Raw genomic sequence first — 26,014 nt, 5'->3', positions numbered from 1 at the left:
CGGTGCTGCCATCCCAGTATCCTTGACACGTGAATCCCCCAGGCTGCGCCCAGCTGGCCATGGTCAGGCCAAGTCACTTCAGGATTGAGGTGGCAACGGCGCCAAGTTAGATTGGTTCCACTATAGTGCGCTGAAGCCAGCGTGGACGACGAAAGGAGTAGTAATGGACTTAGTAGGACAATGGCAGGAACAGAGACAAGAATGTACTTAGGAAGATACTGACGGTCGCTGGTGAAGGTTTGGTCTTGCGGGGGGAAGGGCGGGCCGGGCTCAGGCTCCACCTCAGGTCTGCTGGGGCGCCCTCTCGATCCAAGCATCTGGTGGGGAAAGTCTCTTCAGGCCAGGATATGGAGGCCGGGATTAAGAACACACACACACACACACACACACACAAACACACACACACACACACACACACACACACACACACACACACACACACACACACTGTATTAATTAATCTGACTGGAATCCATTTTCTACTAACTTTTTGGGGATTGCCAATTAAGTGGAAAATTTTATTAATTTAATATTCTATACAGAATTTCTAACCCATTACTTTTGTTTTTATTTATTTACTTATTTGTTTATCTATAATTTTTAACATTATTATTATTATTATTATTATTATTATTATTATTATTATTATTATTATTATTATTATTATTATATTTAATTTAATTAATTTATTATTTTTTTGTTTATTCTATTAATTTTTTCGGACCTCTAATTATCCACTAACCCTCGCTCTGTGGTAGGTCGGAAACCTTCTTTCATTGGTTCCTTGGTCAGGGATGTGACGCGAGAGGTTGCCAAGCTTGTGTTCGATGTTGAGGAGGGAGGAGAGCACCCCGCGTCCCGCAAACTCTGTCAGCACGGGATGGTCCGGGGTGCCCATTCTCTTCTTCACCCACTTCACCGTCGAGTCCACCTGTATGTTAACTTACGCTGAGACCTCCATTTACCTCAGTGCTTCTCTGGTGGACTCGTATCCTTAAACATCTTGAGCCATCATTGAGCCTATTTTCAAAATATGATTAGATGTGTCCTCGGGAAGTTCCCCCTTCCCCTTTAATGGTGCTGAATCCTTGGTAAACAATAACTAGAAAATTTGAAAACCCAATATAAGTGGACATAAATAAGTAATCATGATAAGACACAAAAACATCTGAGAATGCAAAAAAAAATATTTAATTTTGTCCTCAGTTGAGTCAAACTGCGTTTCAAATTGAGTATAGAGTATGTTTGCCAAAGTGTTTGACCTTAATGCCTTTACTGATGTTATTTTTGTTAATATTTGGCTACATTCATTCACCAGAGAGTGCAGCGTGAATCCCAGCGAGTCACATGCAAGACTAAGCTCTTGATCCGTCTCCGTTTGTCAGTCTGTCTGTATGACTATCCACTCCTACACTGATGATATTACACTGCACTTTTCCATGTCACGTCTTTTTTATTTTTTTTTCCCTCCTAAACGTCCATTCCTTCAAGAACTAAACAATTCACACAAGGAAGGCACAAAACGCCTGACTTCTGATTTTTCTAGAATTTCTGATTGGAGCAGAGCAAATTCTGCGTTGTTCAATGCCTCATAACCCAATTTTTCCACCTATGCACTCGACACAACCTTTCAGATAACTAAATTTTCTTCTTCAGTGACCCTCATCTGTCCTTCTCTTCTAAACATGACATGCTTTTTTTGTCCTGTATTAATAATCTTAACTGGAAACATCTTATCTGTCAGGTTCCATGTAGTTAGGCGTTCCGAGCAGTCTCTGCCATTTTTTTTTTTTTTCATCGCTCTGCCTATATACGTATGGAGCAATCTTCATATACGAAGATGTGAGTTCCACTCACTAACTCCTTTCATCTAAGTGACTGTCTTCAACTTCTCTTTTCCCCGCAAGGTTGCATCTCTTGCTATCTTCTACCGCTGTTTTCATGCCAATGGGGAGTTAGGTAAACTAGTGATTGTTACCAGACAGCAGCACCAGATATGTCCATTTTTCACACATATGAGCAATATCAAATATGTCTACAGTGTCATTCTGTATGCATAAAGATTCAATGAGCTTATATAATAAACTTTTCTACAAAAACAAGTAGTAACACAGATAAAATCGAACTGTATTCATGAACAAAAGTATTTAAGTTGATTTTCTAGTAAATATGACATATGACATTTAGATTTATTTGGTCATCTCGAGGTTTCTAAAAAATGTACATCATTGATTGGAAGTGTATTAATGCAGACAACAGTAAAAAGGAAGACAACATGTCTATGCCACTTAAGCCTTCAGATTACATAGATCAACTTCCTAGTATATGGAAGCAACAATTTTAATTGAAAATAGGCAACTCGTGTGCCCTGGGGAGAGTAATGCTGTATATCTATCCAAAAGAAACATCTGACTGGCCCGTCTTAGTTGAAATTAACAAACAGTAGTCGGACATCCAGCTAATTCCTGCTGCAGTGTCCATGCCACTACTCCATGAATCTGTGGTTTTCTGTATTTTTCTCCCGTTACGCTAGAGCAGTCCTGAGAGATACTTGTTTTGGTGTTCGATTACTTTCCCATGTCGCTCGCTTCGTGAAAGAGATGCTAAAATCTCAACGAAAATAATTATATTTATGTATCATGATGTTACTGAATATGTTGTCATACTAAATAGTACAGTCTTATTTCTTATCTTTTTTTTTCACTGTCCAAATCAATAGATTTTAGACTTGTAATATGTTATATTTAAAATATTGATAACAGTATTACTAAATCACAAAAAAAAAAAAAATATTTGTTTTGACTAACTTCTCTCAAAATTATCCATACATGATATTTAAAAGTCGATGTAAAATTTCGAAAGCATCATAATGACCATTCTTCTATGCATCTATATACATATAAGATTTACAATAACAATCTTTTAGCTCATATCACTAGGTGACATACTGTAGTGACATCTGTTGGATTAGTTCCGAAAACTCCCCATTGCTCTTATGACCTTGCTAACTACATGCCTCTCCCATCTCTCAATCTAATTGATCTATATTAAGGGGAAATTTAAAACAGTGGAACACCGGTTTCTACTTGGAAATATGGCGAAATATAATAATAATCTTGTTCCATCCCCCCAAAATCGCTAATTAAGCGTGGCATCTAGGCCTGTGTAGAAAACTAATCGGAGTAATCAAAAGAAACACTGTCTACTTTTTCCATATATCCTGAAATATATATCCCGTGAATTTGATATCTCAAAATAGCGGATTTTGCCATATAAAAATTATCTCCTCCGTTGCTATTTCTATTATACTAAACTCTGAGCTATTGCAGCTTATGAAAGTATGAGAGAGAAAAAATTCCTACCTGACTAAAATACTTTTTGAATTAAAGAAATTGGTCCATAAATAAGGGAGGAAATACAAGTTGAATACATAAAGAACAAAAAGAAAATAGGGTAAGCTGCAAAAAGCCATCAGGTATGCACGTGGCAGTCCCTGTATGAAATACACCTACCTTTTTCCACTTATCAATCCGATCCATAAATTTGACTAATTTTCTAATGACTCATCACCAACAACCAGATTACAGAGTCCTTTCCATTCATCTGCCATTTCATTTCAGAACCATATTTTTCCTATCTCTTTTTAAAATATAACCTTTGCAAGCTTGAACTCATTATTTCTTAATCTATCTTCATTACTGATCCTGGAAATTTTGCTTATATCACCTTTGTTATATACCTTATGCCACTTCAAGGACTTCCCTGAGGTCTACGTTTAACATACGCTTCTTTAAGGAATATGAATTTAAAAGCTTCACTCTGCTTTCGTAAGGAATATGCCTCATCCCTTGTATCCTTTTAATAATTCTCTTTTGTACTGATTCTAATAGATCTATATCCTTCCTGTAGTATGGGCACCAGAACTGCACAGCATACTCTAGATAAGGTTTGACCAGTGCCAAATTAATCTTCAATATTTCTACGGGACTTCCACTTTTAACAAACCTAGAAATTAATCCTAATACTAAATTTGCCTTCTTTGTGGCCTCTATGCATTATTTTATCAGACAAAGACCATATATATATATATATATATATATATATATATATATATATATATATATATATATATATATATATATATATATATATATATATATATATATATATATATATATATATATATATATATATATATATATATATATATATATATATGAGGAATACTGGCCAAGGGCAATAACAATTCAATAATAAAAAAAAAGCCCACTGAGATGTCAGTCACGTAAGAGGATAAAAAGAAAAAAAAAAAATGAAGGATAAATGTCTTGAAACCTACCTCTTGAAGGAATTCAAGTCATAGGAAGGTGGAAATACAGAAGCAGGCAGGGAGCTTCAGAGTTTACCAGAGAAAGGGATGAATGATTGAGAATACTGGTTAATTCTTGCATTAGAGAGGTGGACAGAATAGGGGTGAGAGAAAGAAGAAATTCATGTGCAGCGAGGCCGCGGGAGAAGGGGAGGCATGCAGTTAGCAAGATCAGAAGAGCAGTTAGCATGAAAATAGCGGTAGAAGACAGCTAGAGATGCAACATTACGGCGATGAGAGAGAGGCTGAAGACAGTCAGTTAGAGGATAGGAGTTGATGAGACGAAAAGCTTTTGATTTCACCCTGTCTAGAAGAGCAGTATGAGTGGAACCCCCCAGACATGTGAAGCATACTCCATACATGGACGGATAAGGCCCTTGTACAGAGTTGGCAGCTGGGGGAGGGGCGGTTGGGAAAAAACTGGCGGAGACGTCTCAGAACGCCTAACTTCATAAAAGCTGTTTTAACTAGAGATGAAATGTGAAGTTTCTAGATCAGATTATAAGTAAAGGACAGACCAAAGATGTTAAGTGTAGAAGAGGGGGACAGTTGAGTGTCATTGAAGAAGAGGGGATAGTTGTATAGAAGGATGTGTCGAGTTGATAGATGGAAGAATTCAGTTTTTGAGGCACTGAACAATACCAAGGTTACTCTGCCCAAATCAGAAATTTTAGAAAGATCAGAAGTCAGGCGTTTTGTGGCTTCCCTGTGTGAAATGCTTACCTACTTAAGTGTTGGACGTCTATGAAAAAGACGTGGAAAAGTGTAGGGTGGCATCATCAGCGAAGGCGTGGATAGGACAAGAAGTTTGGTTTAGAAGGTGACAGGACAGAACCCTGAGGAACACCACTTTTAATAGACTTAGGAGAAGAAAAATGACCGTCTACCACAGCAGCAATAGATTGGTCAGAAAGGAAACTTGAGATGAAGTTACAGAGAGAAGGATAGAAGCCGTAGGAGGGTAGTTTGGAAATTAAAGTTTTGTGCCAGACTCTATAAAAAGCTTTTGATATATCAAAGGCAAAAGCATGTTTCACCAAAATCTGTAGAAGAGGATGACCAAGACTCAGTAAGGAAAGCCAGATTACCAGTAGAGCGGCCTTGACGGAACCCATATTGACGATCAGATAGAAGGTTGTGAAGTGATAGATGTTTAAGAATCTTCCTGTTGAGGATAGATTAAAAAACTTTAGATAGGCAGGAAATTAAAGCAATAGGACGGTAGTTTGAGGGATTAGAGCGGTCACCCTTTTTAGGAAAAGGCTGAATGCAGGCAAACTTCCAGCAAGAAGGAAAGGTAGATGTTGACAGACAGAGCTGAGTTTGACTAGGCAAGGTGCAAGGACGGAGGCACAGTTTCGGTGAACAATAGGAGTGCCCTTATCAGGTCCATAAGCCTTCCGAGGGTTTAGGCCAGCAAGGGCATGGAGAACATCATTGCAAAGAATTTTAATAGGTGGTATGGAATAGTCATAGGGTAGAGGAGAGGGAGGAACAAGCCCAGAATCGTCCAAGGTAGAATTTTTAGCAAAGGTTTAAAGGAAGAGTTCAGCCTTAGGGATAGATGTGATAGCAGTGGTGCCATCTGGTTGAAATTAAAAGAGGGAAAGAAGAAGAAGAAGCAAAGTTATTAGAGATATTCTTGGCAAGATGCCAAAAGTCATGAGAGGAGTTAGATCTTAAAAGATTTTGACACTTTCTGTTAATGAAGGAGTTTTTGGCTAGTTGGAGAACAGACTTGGCATGGTTTTGGGCAGAAATATAAAGTGCATGAGATTCTGGTGACGGAAGGCTTAAGTACCTTTTGTGGGCCACCTCTCTATCATGTATAGCACGAGAACCAGCTGTGTTAAAGCAAGGTTTGGAAGGTTTAAGTCGAGAAAAAGAGTGAGGAATGTACGCCTCCATGCCAGCCAGACACTATCACATCTGTTATGCGCTAGGCACAAAAAGACGGATCTCTGGCACGGAAGCAGTAATCATTCCAAGGAAAATCAGCTATATATATATATATATATATATATATATATATATATATATATATATATATATATATATATATATATATATATATTTTTTTTTTGTCTAGTTTTCCCTAGTCTGTTAGGTGTGAGACGTTGCCTCCTGATGAAGGACTTTTGGATTTAGCAACCGTTACCCCCGAGCGGATGCCCTTGCTACCCTCGGACCGTAGTCAGGATTCGAACCAGTGCGCCTGATGGGCCCCCAAAGCGCGCGCGGTACCACTGTACCACAGCGGCTCCCATATATATATATATATATATATATATATATATATATATATATATATATATATATATATATATATATATATATGAACATGAACATATATAATATATAACATATATATATATATATATATATATATATATATATATATATATATATATATATATATATATATATATATATATATATATATATATATATATATATATATATGTTCATGGGTACTCTTTTGTAGTCATGTCTCGTTAGTGAGGTTGTTTAGTGTTAAATGCTACTGTATTAGGCTCCTGGAGGGTGCTTGAGTTGCAGAGGACTTAAGTAATTAGCTATGTAGTGAACTTTACTCCCTCGCCAGGTCCTGATAAGGCCTGCCATTCAAGAGGCAGTAAACGACACTACTTGGTTTGAGGCCATACCTCGCTGTTGGACAGTTGAAGGATTTGTTACTGAGGGCAGTTGTCCAGCAGGGTTTTACAGCTTGACCATATAATGTGTTAGTGGTTGTTATAATTGTTTTTCCCTAGATGTGGTTGTCGATCCTTTCATAGTGGTGGGAGTTAATTGTTGTTAGAGTATTCACCCTTGTCTATAAGTGGGTAAAACATAATTGCGACCTGAATTAGTATGACCTGGTATTATGATCATTGTGAAAAGGGTGCAGGAGTCACAAGGGAACTTGTACACCCATATCTGAGCCCTGTACTGAGTCCACACGTAAGATGTGGGTCATGGAAGCTAGTTCAAGTGCAGCAGCTTTGTGAAGGGGCTGGGAACTGTGGTCGTAACAATATACATATATATATATATATATATATATATATATATATATATATATATATATATATATATATATATATATATATATATATATATATATATGTATAAATAAATAAATAAATAAATAAATATATATATATATATATATATATATATATATATATATATATATATATATATATATATATATATATATATATATATATATATATATATATATATATATATATATATATAAATAAATAAATAAATAAATAAATAAATAAATATATATATATATATATATATATATATATATATATATATATATATATATATATATATATATATATATATATATATATATATATATATATATATATATATATATATATATATATATATATATATATATATATATATATATATATATATATATATATATATATATATATATATATATATATATATATATATATATATAAATAAATAAATAAATAAATAAATAAATAAATAAATAAATATATATATATATATATATATATATATATATATATATATATATATATATATATATATATATATATATATATATATATATATATATATTTTTCTTTTTTTTGTAGGAAGGACACTGGCCAAGCGCAACAAAAATCCAATATAAAAATATGCCCACTAAAATGCCAGTCCCATAAAAGGGTCAAATCAGTGGTCGAAAATTGATGAAAAAGTGTCTTGAAACCACCCTCTTGAAGGAATTCAAGTCATAGGAAGGCAGGGAGTTCCAGAGTTTACCAGAGAAAGGGATGAATGACTGAGAATACTGGTTAACTCTTGCGTTAGAGAGGTGGACAGAATAGGGGTGAGAGAAAGAAGAAAGTCTTATGCAGCGAGGCCACGGGAGGATAAAAGGCATGCAGTTAGCAAGATCAGAAGAGCAGTTAGCATGAAAATAGCGGTAGAAGACAGCTAGATATGCAACATTGTGGCGGTGAGAGAGAGGCTGAAGACAGTCAGTTAGAGGAGAGGAGTTGATGAGACGAAAGAGTTAGCAGCTGGGGGGATGAGAAAAACTGGTGGAGATGTCTCAGAACACCTAACTTCATAGAAGCTGTTTTAGCTAGAGATGAGATGTGAAGTTTCCAGTTCAGATTATAAGTAATGGACAGACCGAGGATGTTCATTGTAGAAGAGGGGGACAGTTGAGTGTCATTGAAGAAGAGGGGATAGTTGTCTGGAAGGTTGTGTCGAGTTGATAGATGGAGGAATTGAGTTTTTGAGGCATTGAACAATACCAAGTTTGCTCTGCTCCAATCAGAAATTTTAGAAAGATCAAAAGTCAAGCGTTCTGTGGCTTCCCTGCGTGAAATGTTTACTTCCTGAAGGGTCGGAAGTCTATGAAAAGACGTGGAAAAGTGCAGGGTGGTATCATCAGCATAGGAGTGGATAGGACAAGAAGTTTGGTTTAGAAGATCATTAATGAATAAAAAGAGAGTGGGTGACAGGACAGAACCCTGAGGAACACCACTGTTAATAGATTTAAGAGAAAAACAGTGACCGTCTACCACAGCAGCAATAGAACGGTCAGAAAGGAAACTTGAGATGAAGTTACAGAGAGAAAGATAGAAACCGTAGGAGGGTAGTTTGGAAATCAAAGCTTTGTGCCAGACTCTATCAAAAGCTTTTGATATGTCCAAGGCAACAGCAAAAGTTTCACCAAAATCTCTAAAAGAGGATGACCAAGACTCAGTAAGGAAAGCAAGAAGATCACCAGTAGAGCTGCCTTGACGGAACCCATACTGGCGATCAGATAGAAGGTTGTGAAGTGATAGAGGTTTAAAAATCTTCCTGTTGAGGATAGATTCAAAAAGTTTAGATAGGCAGGAAATTAAAGCAATTGGACGGTAGTTTAAGGGATTAGAACGATCACCCTTTTTAGGAACAGGTTGAATGTAGGCAAACTTCCAGCAAGAAGGAAAGCTAGATGTTAACAGACAGGTGAAAGAGTTTGACTAGGCAAGGTGCAAGGACGGAGGCACAGTTTCGGAGAACAATAGGAGGGACCCCATCAGGTCCATAAGCCTTCCGAGGGTTTAGGCCAGCAAGGGCATGTAAAACATCATTGCGAAGAATTTTAATAAGTGGCATGAAGTAGTCAGAGGGTGGAGGAGAGGGAGGAACAAGCCCAGAATCGTCCAAGGTAGAGTTTTTAGCAAAGGTTTGAGCGAAGAGTTCAGCTTTAGAAATAGATGTGAAAGCAGTGGTGCCATCTGGTTGAAATAGAAGAGGGAAAGAAGAAGAAGCAAAGTTATTGGAGATAATTTTGGCTAGATGCCAGAAGTCACGAGGGAAGTTAGATCTTGAAAGGTTTTGACATTTTCTGTTAATGAAGGAGTTTTTGGCTAGTTGGAGAACAAACTTCGCATGGTTTTGGGCAGAAATATAAAGTGCATGAGATTCTGGTGATGGAAGGCTGAAGTACCTTTTGTGGGCCACCTCTCTATCATGCATAGCACGAGAACAAGTTGTGTTAAACCAAGGTTTAGAAGGTTTAGGACGAGAAAAAGAGTGATGAATGTACGCCTCCATGCCAGACACTATCACCTCTGTTATGCGCTCAGCACACAAAGACAGGTCTCTGACATGGAAGCAGTAATCATTCCAAGGAAAATCAGCAAAATACCTACTCAGGTCCCCCCAACTAGCAGAGGCAAAACGCCAGAGGCACCTTCGCTTAGGGGGATCCTGAGGAGGGATTGGAGCGATAGGACAAGATAAAGATATGAGATTGTAATCAGAGGAGCCCAACGGAGAAGAAAGGGTGACAGCATGAGCAGAAGGATTAAAGGTCAGGAAAATGTCAAGAATGTTGCGTGTATCTCCAAGACGGTCAGGAATATGAGTAGGATGTTGCACCAATTGCTTTAGGTCATGGAGGATAGCAAAGTTGTAGGCTAGTTCACCAGGATGGTCAGTGAAGGGAGAGGGAAGCCAAAGCTGGTGGTGAACATTGAAGTCTCCAAGAATGGAGATCTCTGCAAAAGGGAAGAGGGTCAGAATGTGCTCCACTTTGGAAGTTAAGTAGTCAAAGAATTTCTTATAGTCAGAGGAGTTAGGTGAGAGGTATACAGCACAGATAAATTTAGTAAGAGAGTGACTCTGTAGTCGTAGCCAGATGGTGGAAAACTCGGAAGATTCAAGAGCGTGGGCACGAGAGCAGGTTAAGTCATTGCGCACATAAATGCAGCATCCAGCTTTGGATCGAAAATGAGCATAGAGAAAGTAGGAGGGAACAGAAAAGGGGCTACTGTCAGTTGCCTCAGACACCTGAGTTTCAGTGAGGAAAAGAAGATGAGGTTTAGAAGAGGAGAGGTGGTGTTCTACAGATTGAAAATTAGATCTTAGACCGCGAATGTTGCAGAAGTTAATGAAGAAAAAGTTGAGGGGGGTGTCAAGACACTTAGGGTCGTCGACAGAAAGGCACTCCGACCTGGGGACATTTATGGTCCCCTCCCCAGATGGGGACTCCGAGGCTGGTGTAGGAGTCGCCATGATGATTTTAAAATTTTTTGAATGAAGGGTGTGTGTGTTATTAGGTGCTTGTAGTTTTGTGTGGAGGAAGAGAGTTGTCTTCAGTGGGCAGACTGTGACTGCCAGAAAAGGGATGAGAGAAAGAGAAAGATAGAAGGAGAAGCTTCCTAAAAGGGAGGAAAAGGTCGTAGATAAAGGACAACTGAGAGGTTTTTTCCTGCTGCATAGAGGCGACGACATGAGTTAAAATGTCCAGATACACATCATGTGGGACACAAATAGCAAAGTGAGGAAAATCCACAAACTGACTTTTAGCCAAGTGAGTGTCCCACAAGCACAGCTCAACTTCAAAGGTGGTGATGGTCAGATCATGAGAATGTCCTTGTCCTGCAGTTTCACACTGAGGTCTTTCCAGGGCGCAGCGATGTTCATGAGCAGGGTCAGGTGAGTGAGCCATCGTGAGTCAAAGAAGTTATTAGTGAGGAAAGTGGCAATCACTTGCTGCATGTCAATCACGCCAGAAAGCGTAGGACCATGACTCAACAAAAGAGCTAGAACAGATCGCCATAGTGCTCATTGAACCCGTTCATTAATACATGGAAGTGGCGGTGATTAAGGTTGAGGTAGAGGATGGAGTTGACCTTCACCACGATAGACTTTACATTAACGAAGTTGGTGATCGATGCAGTGCACATTGTGGATGGGCAGTATGTGTCAGGTGACCTTAAAGTGGTGTATTAGCATCGAAGCAACATTTTTCTTCTTACCAATCATTGGTAGGCCAAAGTCAGTTGTCACTCACATGAGACAAGAGAGGTCAAGGAGTGTTGCTTCACACACTGAAGCACACCATTGATGATGTCTTGCCCAGTGTTGGTGGTGTGTAGCAGGACAAGCTGGAGGAATTCCTTACACAGCTGGAGGTCAGCAGAACGCTGATCTGGACTGACGAAATTCTTGATAAGGGAGAGTTTTTTTTTTTTTATCTGGCTGCAAAGGATGCAGGAAACTTCATAACTGACGTGTGTCACCTCGTCGCAGTCTGCTTGTGGAACACAAAAGTTGTCTTCCTGCAGGTAGCTTGACAGTCTAGTGATGATGTCATTCCTTTCAACGGCAGACATCGACGTAAAAGTTTATTTTCGGTGTTCTGTCTCCCAGTGACAGCACACGTTAAGCTCTTTGAAGACAGCCACAGTCTTGAAGCATACAAGGCACTGGACCTGTCTAAAGCGCTCAAGGAAAAGTACTTCTGCTTCCACTCAGTGCTAGAGACAGCAGATTTTGTTTATTTTTGGCTCGAGCTTCACAGGCCAGATTGCAATGTTAATGCCTAGCAGGATGTCGGCTCTTTGAGGGCCGTATATGGCCCGCGGGTCATAGGTTACCTGCCCCTTCCATATGTGGATGGATAAAGCCCCTATCCAGAGTTAGCAGCTGGGGATAAGGGCTTTGAAAAAAATTGGCAGAGATGAATCAGAACGCCTGACTTCATAGAAGCTGTTTCAGCTAAAGATAAGATGTGAAGTTTACAATTTAGATTAGTAAAGGACAGAGCGAGGATGTTCAGTGTAAAAGAGGGGGACAAATGTATGTCACTGAAGAAGAGGAGGCAGTTATCTGAAAAGTTGTATCGAATTGATAGATGAAGGAACTGAATTTTGAGACATTGAACAATTCTAAGTTTGCAGTGCTCCAATCAGGGATTGGAGAGATCACTGATGAATAACAGGAAGAGAGTGAGTGACAGGAGAGGAGGGTGACAGGTGACAGGAGTCTTGAGGAACACCATTGTTAATAGACTTAGGAGAAGGACAGTGATCGTCATTCACAACAACAATAGAACGGTCAGAAAGGAAATCTGAGATGAAGTTACAGAGAGAAGGATAGAAGCTGCAGGAAGGTAGTTTGGAAATCAAAGCTTTGTGTCAGACTCTATCAAATGCTTTTGATATGTCTAAGACAACAACAAAAGTTTCACATAAATCCCTTAAAGAACATGACCAAGACTCCGTAAGAAAGCCAAAAGATCACCAGTAGAATGGCCTCGACAGAACCTGTACTGGGGATCAGATATAAGGTTGTCGAAGTGAGAAAGGAAAATGACCAAGACTCATTACAGAAAACCAGATCACCGGTAGAGTTCTGTTCACACCGCTTGACAGGTTGGAATCAAAAGCATTTCGTCTTTTCAACTCCTCTCTAACTGACTGTTTTCAGTATCCCTCTCATCGTAGCAATGTTGCATCTCTTGATATTTTCTACCGCTATTTTCACGCTAATTGCTCTTCTGATTTTACCAACTGCATGCCTCCCTTCCTCAATAAGTGAGTGAATGAGTTACCTTAGAAAGGTGGTAAGTCATCAAGTGATTAAATTAATTAGGAAGGCAATATAAATGAGAGAATGAACAAGCTGATATAGAAAGGCAGCGAGTGAATGATTGAGTGAGTGAAGGAGTGAATTGAATAGGGGGAGCGATTTCATTTTGGAAGGTAGTGAGTGTGTGTTAATAAAGCAGAGAGCGAGTGCGTGAGTTGCCATGTCAAGGTGCCTCCTGATGGAGGAGGCAGTAGACACCTGCCGAAACGATAATTTCTCCCAGTGAGGTCTAAAGCACTGTTCAAGGGGTGCTGTGAACTTATCATTAAACCCAGCTGTGACCTCACTGAACGTTTCCCTTTGTGTCTCACAACACAAGGGGGCAGTTACAGCCTGCCCTCTAAAGACAACTCTCTTCCTCCACACAAAACTATAAGCACCTAATAACACACACACCCTTCATTCAAAAATTTCAAAATTATCATGGCGACTCCTACACCAGCCTCTGAGTCCCCATCTGGGGAGGGGACCATAAATGTCCCCAGGTCGGACTGCCTTTCTGTCGATGACCCTAAGTGTCTTGACACCCTGCTCAACTTTTTCTTCATTAACTTCGGCAATATTCGTGGTCTAAGATCTAATTTTCAATCTGTGGAACACCACCTCTCCTCTTCTAAACCTCATCTTCTTTTTCTCACTGAAACTCAGGTGTCTGAGGCAACTGACAGTAGCCCCTTTTCTGTTCCCTCATACTTTCTCTATCCTCATTTTCGATCCAAAGCTGGATGTTGCGTTTATGTGAGCAATGACTTAACCTCCTCTCGTGCCCACGCTCTTGAATCTTTCGAGTTTTCCACCATCTGGCTACGACTACAGAGTCACTCTCAAACTAAATTTATTTGTGCTGCATACCTCTCACCTAACTCCTCTGATTATAAGAAATTCTTTGACTACTTAACTTCCAAAGTGGAGCACATTCTGACCCTCTTCCCTTTTGCAGAGATCTCCATTCTTGGAGACTTAGATGTTCACCACCAGCTTTGGCTTTCCTCTCCCTTCACTGACCATCCTGGTGAACTAGCCTTCAACTTTGCTATCCTCCACGACCTAGAGCAATTGGTGCAACATCCTACTCGTATTCCTGTCCGTCTTGGAGATACGCCCAACATTCTTGACCTTTTCCTGACCTCTAATCCTTCTGCTTATGATGTCACCCTTTCTTCTCCGTTGGGCTCCCCTGATCACAATCTCATATCTGTATCTTGTCCTATCGCTTCAATCCCTCCTCAGGATCCCCCTAAGCGAAGCTGCCTCTGGCGTTTTGCCTCTGCTAGTTGGGGGACTTGAGGAGGTATTCTGCTGATTTTCCTTGGAATGACTACTGCTTCCGTGTCCGAGACCCGTCTTTGTGTGCTGAGCGCATAATAGAGGTGATAGTATCTGGCATGGAGGCGTATATTCCTCACTCTTTTTCTCGACATAAGCCTTCCAAACCCTGGTTTAATACAGCTTGTTTTCATGCTATACATTATAGAGAGGTGGCCCACAAAAAGTACTTAAGCCTTCCATCACCAGAATCTCATGCCCGGAACCGTGCCAAGTCTGTTCTCCAACTAGCAAAAAACTCCTTCATCAATAGAAAGTGTCAAAATCTTTCAAGATCTGACTCCCCTCGTGACTTCTGGCATCTAGCCAAAAATATCTCCAATAACTTTGCTTCTTCTTCTTTCCCTCATTTATTTCAACCAGATGGCACCAAAGCTATCACATCTATTTCTAAAGCTGAACTCTTCGCTCAAACCTTTACTAAAAACTCTACCTTGGACGATTCTGGGTTTGTTCCAACCTCTCCTCTACCCTCTGACTACTTCATGCTACCTATCAAAATTCTTTGCAATGATGTTTTCCATGCCCTTGCTGGCCTAAACCCTCGGAAGGCTTATAGACCCGATGGGGTCCCTCCTATTGTTCTCCGAAACTGTGCCTCCGTGCTTGCACCTTGCCTACTCAAACTCTTTCAGCTCTGTCTTCTACCTTTCCTTCTTGCTGGAAGTTTGCCTACATTCAACCTGTTCCTAAAAAGGGTGATCGTTCTAATCCCTCAAACTACCGTCCTATTGCTTTAATTTCCTGCCTATCTAAAGTTTTTTAATCTATCCTCAACAGGAAGATTTTTAAACATCTATCACTTCACAACCTTCTATCTGATCACCAGTATGGGTTCCGTCAAGGCCGCTCTACTGGTGATCTTCTGACTTTCCTTACTTAGTCTTGGTCATCCTCTTTTAGAGATTTTGGTGAAACTTTTGCTGTTGCCTTGACATATCAAAAGCTTTTGATAGAGTCTGGTACAAAGCTTTGATTTCCAAACTACTCTCCTATGGCTTCTATCCTTCTCTCTGTAACTTCATCTCAAGTTTCCTTTCTGACCGTTCTATTGCTGCTATGGTAGACGGTCACTGTTCTTCTCCTAAATCTATTAACAGTGGTGTTCCTCAGGGTTCTGTCCTGTCATCAACTCTCTTCTTCTTATTCATTAATGATCTTCTAAACCATCTCCTTGTCCTATCCACTCCTACGCTGATGATACCACCCTGCACTTTTCCACGTCTTTTCATAGACTTCCAACACTTCAGGAAGTAAACATCTCACGCAGGGAAGCCACAGAACGCTTGACTTCTGATCTTTCTAAAATTTCTGATTGGGGCAGAGCAAACTTGTTATTGTTCAATGCTTCAAAAACTCAATTTCTCCATCTATCATCTGGACACAACCTTCCAGATAACTATCCCCTCTTCTTCAGTGACACTCAACTGTCCCCCTCTTCTACACTGAACATCCTCGGTCTGTCCTTTACTTATAATCTGAACTGGAAACTTCACATCTCATCTCTAGCTAAAACAGCTTCTATGAAGTTAGGTGTTCTGAGACGTCTCCGCCAGTTTTTTCTCACCGCCTCCCTCCCCCAGCTGCCAACTCTGTACAAGGGCCTTATCCGTCCATGTATGGAGTATGCTTCACATGTCTTGGGGGGTTCCACTCATACTGCTCTTCTAGACAGGGTGGAATCAAAAGCTTTTCGTCTCATGAACTCCTCTCCTCTAACCGACTGTCTTCAGCCTCTCTCTCATCGCCGCAATGTTGCATCTCTAGCTGTCTTCTACCGCTATTTTTATGCTAATTGCTCTTCTGATCTTGCTAACTGCATGCCTACTTCTCCTGCGGCCTCGCTGCACAAGACTTTCTTCTTTTTCTCACCCCTATTCTGTCCATCTCTCTAACGCAAGAGTTAACCAGTATTCTCAGTCATTCATCCCTTTCTCTGGTAAACTCTGGAACTCCCTGCCTGCTTCTGTATTTCCACCTTCTTATGACTTGAATTCCTTCAAGAAGGAGGTTTCAAGACACTTATCCTTCAATTTTTGATCACCGCTTTGGACCCTTTTATGGGACTGGCATTTCAGCGGGCATTTTTTTTTTTTATTGGACTTTTGTTGCCATTAGCCAGTGTCCCTCCTACGTAAAAAATAAAAAAAGGTAGTTAGAGGGTGAGTGAGTTAACCATAAGTGATTTATATGGGTAACTTTTTTCTTCCTTCATTACTTAGTCAACCCGCTTTTTCACCTATCTTACCTCTTCCACCCTTTCCGACACTTGCTCAACTTTGAACTCCAATCGCGTCATGGCGTTGATTTTCTTATCAAGAGCTGTCAGCTTGTGGTTTAGGGCGTCTACCGCGCTGAGCCGCTCCTCCCATGAAGCCTGTTTCTCGTGGCACCTGCAGCGAGAAGGGAGAGCGATAGTTAACAGTAGGCTTGTACGTGTAAGGGGGAAGGAAATACGATGTGAGAAGGAGTATAGATGAATGAATAAAAGGAGACGATGTGTGGGTACTGTTGCAGAGGAAGAAACGGACGGAGGGACGAAGTTTTCGGTGAGTCAAAGCCAGAGAAGGCATGAAAAAAATCATCATGAATAATTTCAATACAAGCATAGTCACAGGAAGATGAAGGAGGGAGAAATCCGGAATCATCCAGCATTGAATTGTCAGCAAAGGTGTGAGAGAAGAGTTGAGCTTTAGAGGTAGAGATGACAGTGGTACCTTAGGATGGAATAAAGAGAAAGATGAAAATAAATTGTTGAAGATAGTTTCTGTTAGGTGCAACAAGTCAAGAGAAGAGAATCTTGTAAGATTTCGACACTTATTAGTAAATAGAATGAATGTTTTCATGCCACCTCTGTTACGCATCCTGCACAAAGAGATGGATCTGATCTAGAAATAATAATCATTTAAGAAAAAAAAAAGTATAAATTTAATTATTTTCATTTAGTAGAGGTGTAATGTCAGAGACTCCTTCCCTTTGGTGGGTCCAGAAGCGCATCATGGTTAAAGCACTGCACAAATAAACGCAATATCCAGCTCTAGATTGAAAAAAAAAGAAATAGGATAGAGAAGGTAGAATGAGGCAGAAAAAAAAAAAAAAAAATTGCTGTAAGTAGTCTCTGATGGCTGGCTTTTAGTGAGGAATAGAATGCGAGGCTCGGAGATACTGAGGTGATATTTTGTGATTGAAAATTAGATCTAAGACCGCAAATGTAGAAATTATTAGAGTAAGTTGGAAGAAGCATCAGAACATCTCGAATCAATATCTAATGGACAGCCTGGCTTGGAGACACTTGTGTCCCTTCAATAAGTAAGGACTCTGAGGGTGTTTGCTTTTGAGTGATTTTCAGAATAATTCAGCTTTAAAGACTATATATGTATTTAGAGTGCTTGCAGCGTAACGGGAAGACTAGAATATTTGTAGAATGAGGGCTGCAGTGAGTCGGTGTAACTAAAACACAAGAAGGAAAAGAGGGGACGTGGGGAGGATCAGCAGCAGGCAGCCCAGTATGTACAGTACCTCTCTGGGAGGTACAACATACTGTCTACTGAATATTTCAGAATTACAAGATGAATATTTTGTTCCCGTTTTCCTCTTATTCTTTTCCCGTGGTCACCTATTGAGAAGGTCCAGTTTGCGCTCCATGGTTCGTGACTGGTCGGTCCACACTGCCATATGGTTCTGGATGTTGTCCCAGGCAGCGGCTCGATCAGCCACTCCCCTCACCATTGCTTCTAACGCTGCCATTCTCGCCGCGCTGGCTGACAACTCCCTCTCCAGCTTGTTAATGTAGAGTGAGTTAAACCTGTCCAGCTGACCTGTGAATAAATGTTCGGTGATAAAATATCTCTATCTCTATCTATTTATCTAACGATATATATATATATATATATATATATATATATATATATATATATATATATATATATATATATATATATATATATATATATATATATATATATATATATTATAGAAACTGAAAACGGAGAATAAAGCGATCAAAGGTTTACAACATTCAGAATGCAATATCCCCTCATTTAATTGAGATAAGTAGGGTTTGGCTCCAAAATGTTTGTTATTGCATGTGGTTTACAGCCTATACCTGGGCATTTAGTGAAATTACAGCATTGTGAAAGGCTAATGGATGACTGTTTTTTTTGTCCGGTTTATTTGTGGAAAAAAAAGCAACACTTGCCATATTTTGTTTGTCTAATCTTTTAAAACTCCATAAGAACTCAGGACTAATATGATTTTCTTATGTTTTTTTTTTTTTTTTTCTAGTTAAATCTAACTTGATCAAGCCTGAAGTCAATATTTTTTACCCTGTCCTGATAACTGTTCCTGAGAATTTTGCTTAACTCAACCTTGCTATATCAACTATACCACTTAAAGACCTCTATCAGGTCCCCTCTTAATTTATAGCTCTCTAAGGAATTCAAATTTAAAAGCTTCAATCTCTTTTCCTAAGAAAGATTTCTCATCCTCTGTATCTTTTTAGTCACTCGTTTGTATTGATTCAAATACAAGTACAACTTTCCTGTAATATAGGGACTAGAAATGCACATAATCTAGATGAGGTCTGACCAGGGCCAAACATAACCCTAACATTACTGAGAGACTTCTACTTTTAGCACTCCTAATATACGATATTGTTTAATTATTGGCTCTATGCATTTTTTTTTTCTGACTGAGATCAGAGCTAACTACAACTCCTAAAATTAATCTTTTTGATTCTCTGGTCTTACCAGAACCTCATACTTAATTGTGTACATTGCTATGACCAGGTTCAGCCCTTCTCACAGCTGCCACTAACTCAGGTCAGCCTCACTAACCCACCTCCTACGTGATCCTACTGCAGGGCACAAATATAACGAATCCATACACCTGCTGGTCGTCTAAAACTATCAAATCTCTGTGGCCACCACTTGATTTCACCCACCGACCGAGAAGGAAGTATAACAAATGCTGACTTAACCTCCAAGCTGGAAAGAATCAATAATTCTCGTTCTAGGGGACAGACAGTACAGGTGATCCCCAGATTGAGGTATAGTACCTCAGTGGAGAACCGTCCACATCCAATGGATCGTCCACATTCAATGAAGTATTATAAACTCTGGCCAGGCAACAATATATATATTATCTTTCAGAAGACAGACTTCCAGCTCTTATAAAATTGTTTGAAATTCGGGAATAACGTAGATAGCTGTAACCTAGCGCAAATTATGATATAATCCTCTAATCTGAGGCAAGCACAACCGTGGGCCCTGACATTAATAGCATTTGACAAATATGCGACACACAGACATGATCAATAGACCCATGACGAGACACTGCACTTAGGAAGGAAAAAGGGAGGAGGTTGGAGCTTGCTCTCTTAAAAAAAAAAAAAAAAAAGAAAGAAAAGAAAAAATGCTATAGTGCACGGAGTCACCTTCCGTTACAAGAGCAAGCGGAATTTGAGTCACAAATGCTCTCTCGTCAAATATCAGGCTTCCTGCAAATTTTGGACTCCTATAGAGCCTTATATGGTACGATGATGATGATGATAATAATAATAATAATAATAATAATAATAATAATAATAATAATAATAATAATAGGCGTTATACAGCAAACACACCTTTAATTATAAAAAAGAATAATACATTCGCCTGGACACGACACCGCATCTTCTCTCTGGAGTCTCCCCGCCTACTGAGTCTGCAAATGTGGGAAATGTCCTTGGCAGGGCTCCCACAAAAGTAGATCAGTAATTTCCTAGACTCGCGTTGAAAAATTCCTAGATTGAACAAAAAGTTCCTAGTTTATAAAAATTGACACAGATGTACTTACGAGACCCAGATAATCCTATTTTAATGAAATAATAGGAAAAAGTTGGTTGTTGAGTATTTCATTTTTTTTTTTTTTTATCATTATACAGATAATATACTAGTAACTATTGAAAAAAAAAATCATCCCCTTTTTGACAATGATTTCCCTCGAAACAAGAAAAAAAAAAAAAAAATGAGCTAGTAACACAGTGTTTGAATTTTCTTTTGATTAATAAATCTTCCGCTGATACACTCCCTGGTTTTCATGAGAAGAAACGTGAAGTTAGCCTCGCTAGACATTACTCTCAGGCAAATATCTTGCAAAATCCTGCGGTTATTAAAGTATTTACGTTATCATTAGTTTCAGTATAAAATGTCATGATATCTTGTAGCATATACACTTACCATATAAATCCTATTCATATTTTTTGCATAACATTAAAGGAACTACCTTTTATAACAACAAAAAAAAAAAAAAAAAAATCCTGTAAGTGTCTGTATGATGTGTACCGGTGAGGAGGAGACTTGTAAACAAACTGGCATCTAGCTGAGTCAGCTGAGCCTCAGTCAGAGCCTTACCCGCTGATCCTGAGCGTCGCTGCACATGATTGGCTGAAACTTCAATGTTGTTGATTCCGGTAGCTAATGCTCGCTTGCACACCGCCATTAACACTAACACTAACATTAACACTAACAGGTAGCTGTAAACCCCTAAATTGTCGCTAAAGGCAACCAAAATTCCTCAGAATATCTCCCCAAAAGCCAAAATCCCCAGATTGTCACTAAATGAATGAAAAATCCCAATCTGGGCACAAAATCCCCAGAAGTGAGAGCCCTGGTCGTTGGTTGGCCGTTGTGATGCCAGGCACGGGATGAGGTTGGGAGGGAAGAGAATGGGGAAGTGGAGCTGCGGGAGTGAGGGTTCCTCACACTCGCCTCCGCTCCACTCACCGATCACTCTCTCACTCTCTATCACTTTTGTTTTAAAAATTAAAGGGGCTGTATTTGGTGAGGTTAGATGGAAAGATATTAAGCTACAGGAAAGAGCAATCTCTCTGCTACATGATATACGCAGTTAAACTTTTAAGAAGCAAAGGGAAATGGGAGAAACCGGGTGGGGAAGGTCAACTTCTCATTACTAGAAGTTTTGCGGTAACTTCTCGGTTCGCCTGACTACCCGTTTAGGATGCATCCATCTCCTGTATTCCCTCTTCTCTCTCTCTCTCTCTCTCTCTCTCTCTCTCTCTCTCTCTCTCTCTCTCTCTCTCTCTCTCTCTCTCTCCGTTCTGTTCGTTATTCTTCTCTTTCCTCTGCTTTTTTTTTTATCTCGCTAAGCACAACATACCTTTTCTACTGTAAATACTTTACATTTGTTGATAATAAATTGCATATTCAGTCAGTGTATTCGTTCATCCTATCAAGGTCTCTCTGCACAACGATGGCATCCAAATCCAAATTAATTAATCTAACTATCTTCATGGCGTCCGCAGACTTACTGACATTGTTATTAATCCCACTATTTATTTCTATATCCTTAATGTATATTAAACTAACAATTGCCCTGAAACTGATCCTTGTGGCACCCGGCTAATTACTTGAACCCACACAGATTTAGAGCTATTAATTATAACTATGTCGCCTGTCGCATAACCATGACCTTATCCAGCTAAGTTTTCCCCAAGCGTTTGGTACAACTGTAGCAGCAAATGTCAACACAGATGGCTCTCTACGTGAGCAAACACCCAACGTGTCTGGTCCCAACAGGGGAACATCTTGCTCCCCTCCTCTGGCCCACTCAGCAAGGGAAGAAACTCCCATTTCCCCAACAGAGCCAGGAGTCTCCCTGCCCTCGGCAGTGACCCCTAACGTAACAGACACAACCAGCTGGGACCCGGACTGAGTACCGACGCCCACAGCCTCAACTCCAGGTGACAACTTCGTCTGAGCATCACCTCCGAGAGGCTCCGGAGGGTGAGGCAAACCATCAAATAAGCAATCCAAACCCAACACTCTAGCCTCACCCTCGGCAATACACTCAACTAAGTCAGGTGCTTCCTGCAGCGGTTCTGCGCTTCTGCAGTCAGCCCCAGCACACTCACTCAAAGACGAGTCTGACTCTGACTCGTCCAAACCCTCGCCGGCAGCGGGACAGGCCTCTGGACACTGCCCCGGCTCGGACGCCGGAGTGCTCACCTTGCCTTACGGCGAGTAACATAATTATCAGTCAGCAAGAAGAAGAAGCAGTGTCTACATCCTGGTCGGCGTCCGCGGATGGGAACTGCACCCAAACTCTCCCACCTGACAGGTCATTCCCTAAAAGGAAATCGACCATATACACTGGCAGGTCCTCTGCTAGTGCCACCCACGCCTCCGCGGTCACTAACGATCATGAAAGTCTCATTTCGTCATAGCGAAGCTTTCCACGGTGTCAATCCCCCGGCACCATAACAGGCTCACCTGAGGTAACTTGCCTCTTAGTCACATACCTGCACAGCGACTGCTGTGTGGCCGTGTCTCTCAAAACAGTGACAAGATATTCAACCCCATCAATTTCAACAGTGTCATGGCACAAAAATTGGCGACAGCAGTCTAATCCAGACTTCACAGGGGACGGTGAGGTAACATCAGATGAGAGGACAGTATTCCTTGCCTTTATTTATACCCTCACAACCAAATAGCCATGAGACAATCAAAGCCACCGGCTTCTGGAGGATCCTGGAAGCCGTGGTGGTTACTAACTTAGGGCATTTCAATTTTAAGTGCCCGGTATTTTTACAATAATGGCAAATGGGTTCGGTGCTATACCTGGGAGTGCTGTGTTGCATGCTTTCGTTCTGTCTCCCTCGAGGGCTGGGTGGAGACTTATTACTAACAGGGATTACTCACTCAGATTTATTACTAAGGTCTATGTGGACCCTCTGACAAACTAACGCCAATCGTGCCTCCAGACAAAACATCACCTGCCCCGCTAGACGTACCACCAATTCAGTGTGGCATAGGCCGATGCGCCAACACCTGATCATCTGCCCACGTAGCTGCCTCCTTCAAGGTCTTAAACCTTTTCTCCTGGAGCAGCGGTAATAATTCTTTCTCAGCCACATTCACAAACTGCTCCATTACCATGAGCTCCTTTAACTTAAGGTAGGAGGTGGCCTGCTCGCTAGCAATCCACTTTTCAAATGTCTCCTCCAGGTAGCAAGCACACTCAAGGTAAGAGTCACTGGGCCTTTTCTTCCCACCCTGGAAGTGTAGCCTATAATTCTCCGGCAGCAGCTGATAAGCTCTCAGGATGTCAGCCTTAAACTCCTCATAATCCTCTAAATCTTCCACTGGCATCCTATTATAGACTTAAAGAGCCTTACCCTTCAGCATATTAGCAACAAGGTCAACCCATCTATCCTGAGGCCAATCAGATTTTGAGCCCTTCTCAAATCTCTGAAACCATCCTGTCACTTTTTCTCGTCAAACTACAGAATTTAGTTCAAACTTCTCACCATCTGGCTCTTTACTGTGTCTTGTTTCACTCCTCTCCTCAAGCTATGAGGTGAATTCGAGTCTTTTCCAACTCAAATATTCTATTCCTCTCAGCCTCTTCCTTATCATACATTCTCGCTTTCTTTCCCTCCGCTTCAAGCCTCCTGGCTTCCTTAGCCTCCTTAGTCTTCAGACTTCTTTCTTCGGCTTCCAATTCAAGCCTTCTGAAATCTCTCTTCCAATCTACCTCTAGCTCAAGCCTTTTAGTTTCTGTAGCCTCCTCCAACTCCAATTTCCTCATCTCTAATTTAAATCTCAGACATGTCTTTTGTCTGAGAAAATCCACCAATACTGTGAGCAGGGCTGACACATCTTTGGACACTACACATAAGACTCTGTGTTCTGACACCAACCTGTGTCAAATCTGTGCTGCCACTACTGGCAGAAGCAGGAGACTCAGGTTGCGAGTCACCTCGCCTACCAGCCTTGCCCTCCATGGCGTAAACTGAGTGCAGGCAGACAAAGAACAACGAAAGAAAACAAGCAGCAGTCTCCCCCACATGGCTACAAAATTTCCAGCTATCCTGACAAGATCGCCAATTTCTGTTACGACCACAAATTCTGCCTCTCTCGCAGCGGCCTTGATCTCGGTTCGCCTCCCCATGTCACCACCTATGTAACTTGGTGCGAGGCTTAATTGCAGGTTACAAGGTCCTTCTGGATTCTTGCACCCTGTGCAACCTGTGGTGTGGTCGCACCACCGGGTTCCGCTCCTCTTCTTGGCTGCCCCTACCTGAGTCAGCCCTGCCTCCTGTGCAGTGTAGTGTTCGTATTCACCTCCACAGGCTCCTTTTGGCCTCCTGTGGTGAATTACACAACTGAGGTCGACAACCTGTTTCACCACTTACAGGCAAGAGAATATTACAGCAGCACAGTCACTCTCAACAGCTAGGAAAGAATCAATAGCCATATTCTAGGAAGCACAGCTACGACAAGCAATAGACATGTATAAGGATTATAATATTCTATGGAATACCGTCCTCTCAAACTCCAAGACTACTATCCACTCACATCCATTAAACATTATCTCTCCTTCCGCCTGCAACACCATCTGTGTCCTCTCAGAAGACGAACTACAGCCACCCAGAACCGACTGGGCTTGGAAAAGAAACATGCCACCACAGCACAGAGACTTGGATGACCTCTAAGCCCTGAGCTCCCTAAAGAACCCTGGGGCCTAGTAAAATTTAACAGCACAACAACGTATACACAAACAAGCTGCCCCAAAACAGAATAGAGAGGGTCTACTGACCGCTCACAGACACACTAAATACTTAACGAGTACAGCGAGGAGTTGTTACTAGGTAATACAGTCACAGGCAGGCTCTTGGAGACACTTATCTTTCACTTAACATCAGCAGGGGCTTACTGCTATACTAAAAAAAAATAATACCATGTGAATCACCCTCTAAATGTAAATTGCAGAAAGTCTCCAAGCCTCAATGTGCCTCAACTCACACTTCCTCACCTCCTACAATGACTGAGGAACGCACTGTACCCACCTTCTTCTTAGAGGGGGGAGGGGAAAGTCACATAACAAAGAAAAAAAAAAAAGGGAGTGGGAGGAAGAGGGAAGGGACAGGGGAGTGATATGTTGCGCCCACCCGCCACACACTACAAGCAGTGAGATTTTAATAATTTTGCTTGCTACACCTCCATGAAGGGCTAGTGGTAATATAACTGTGCCGTATAGTTCAATACTTTATAATCTTTCAAACAAAAGCACTCCCAACATGGTGCTGAAAAGGGGAGTTGGCGGGGGTGAAGGCTTAACGACTACTGCAGCCTACTCAGTGGGTTGGGGGGGGGGAGGAGGGTTCCCCACTCCCTCTGCAGCTCTGGACTCTGTCCTCTGATCTCTCTTCCCCTCTTCCTCTTCTGTTTGTGAGAATGATTATATATATATATATATATATATATATATATATATATATATATATATATATATATATATATATATATATATATATATATATATATATATCCTTTGGCTATGTGGGCTGACCCCAGGGTTTCTGGAAGAAAATCTGACTGCTTACCGGACGCACAACAG

At 40.6% G+C, this 26,014-nt stretch overlaps 1 protein-coding gene across 9 annotated transcripts in view; it reads right to left on the bottom strand.

Moving 5' to 3' along the window:
- Nucleotides 1–26,014, bottom strand: part of LOC135104951 (uncharacterized) — a 153,319-nt gene that overhangs the window by 87,168 nt on the left and 40,137 nt on the right. For 8 of the 9 annotated variants that reach the window (XM_064012771.1, XM_064012772.1, XM_064012773.1 and 5 more), the window contains exons 2-5: nt 18,231–18,432; nt 16,863–17,007; nt 743–931; nt 224–317 (exon numbers count right to left, since the gene is read on the bottom strand). In XM_064012771.1, coding sequence (XP_063868841.1) covers nt 224–317; nt 743–931; nt 16,863–17,007; nt 18,231–18,432 — 630 coding nt within the window. The remainder of the gene's footprint in view (nt 1–223; nt 318–742; nt 932–16,862; nt 17,008–18,230; nt 18,433–26,014) is intronic. The other variant, XM_064012779.1, reaches the window with a different exon arrangement.

The sequence above is a fragment of the Scylla paramamosain genome, chromosome 11 (assembly GCF_035594125.1).
Source record: "Scylla paramamosain isolate STU-SP2022 chromosome 11, ASM3559412v1, whole genome shotgun sequence".
Taxonomy (NCBI): Eukaryota; Metazoa; Arthropoda; class Malacostraca; order Decapoda; family Portunidae; genus Scylla; species Scylla paramamosain.
The sequence above is the reverse complement of the archived record's forward strand: the minus strand, read 5'-3'. Positions and strand labels throughout refer to the sequence as shown.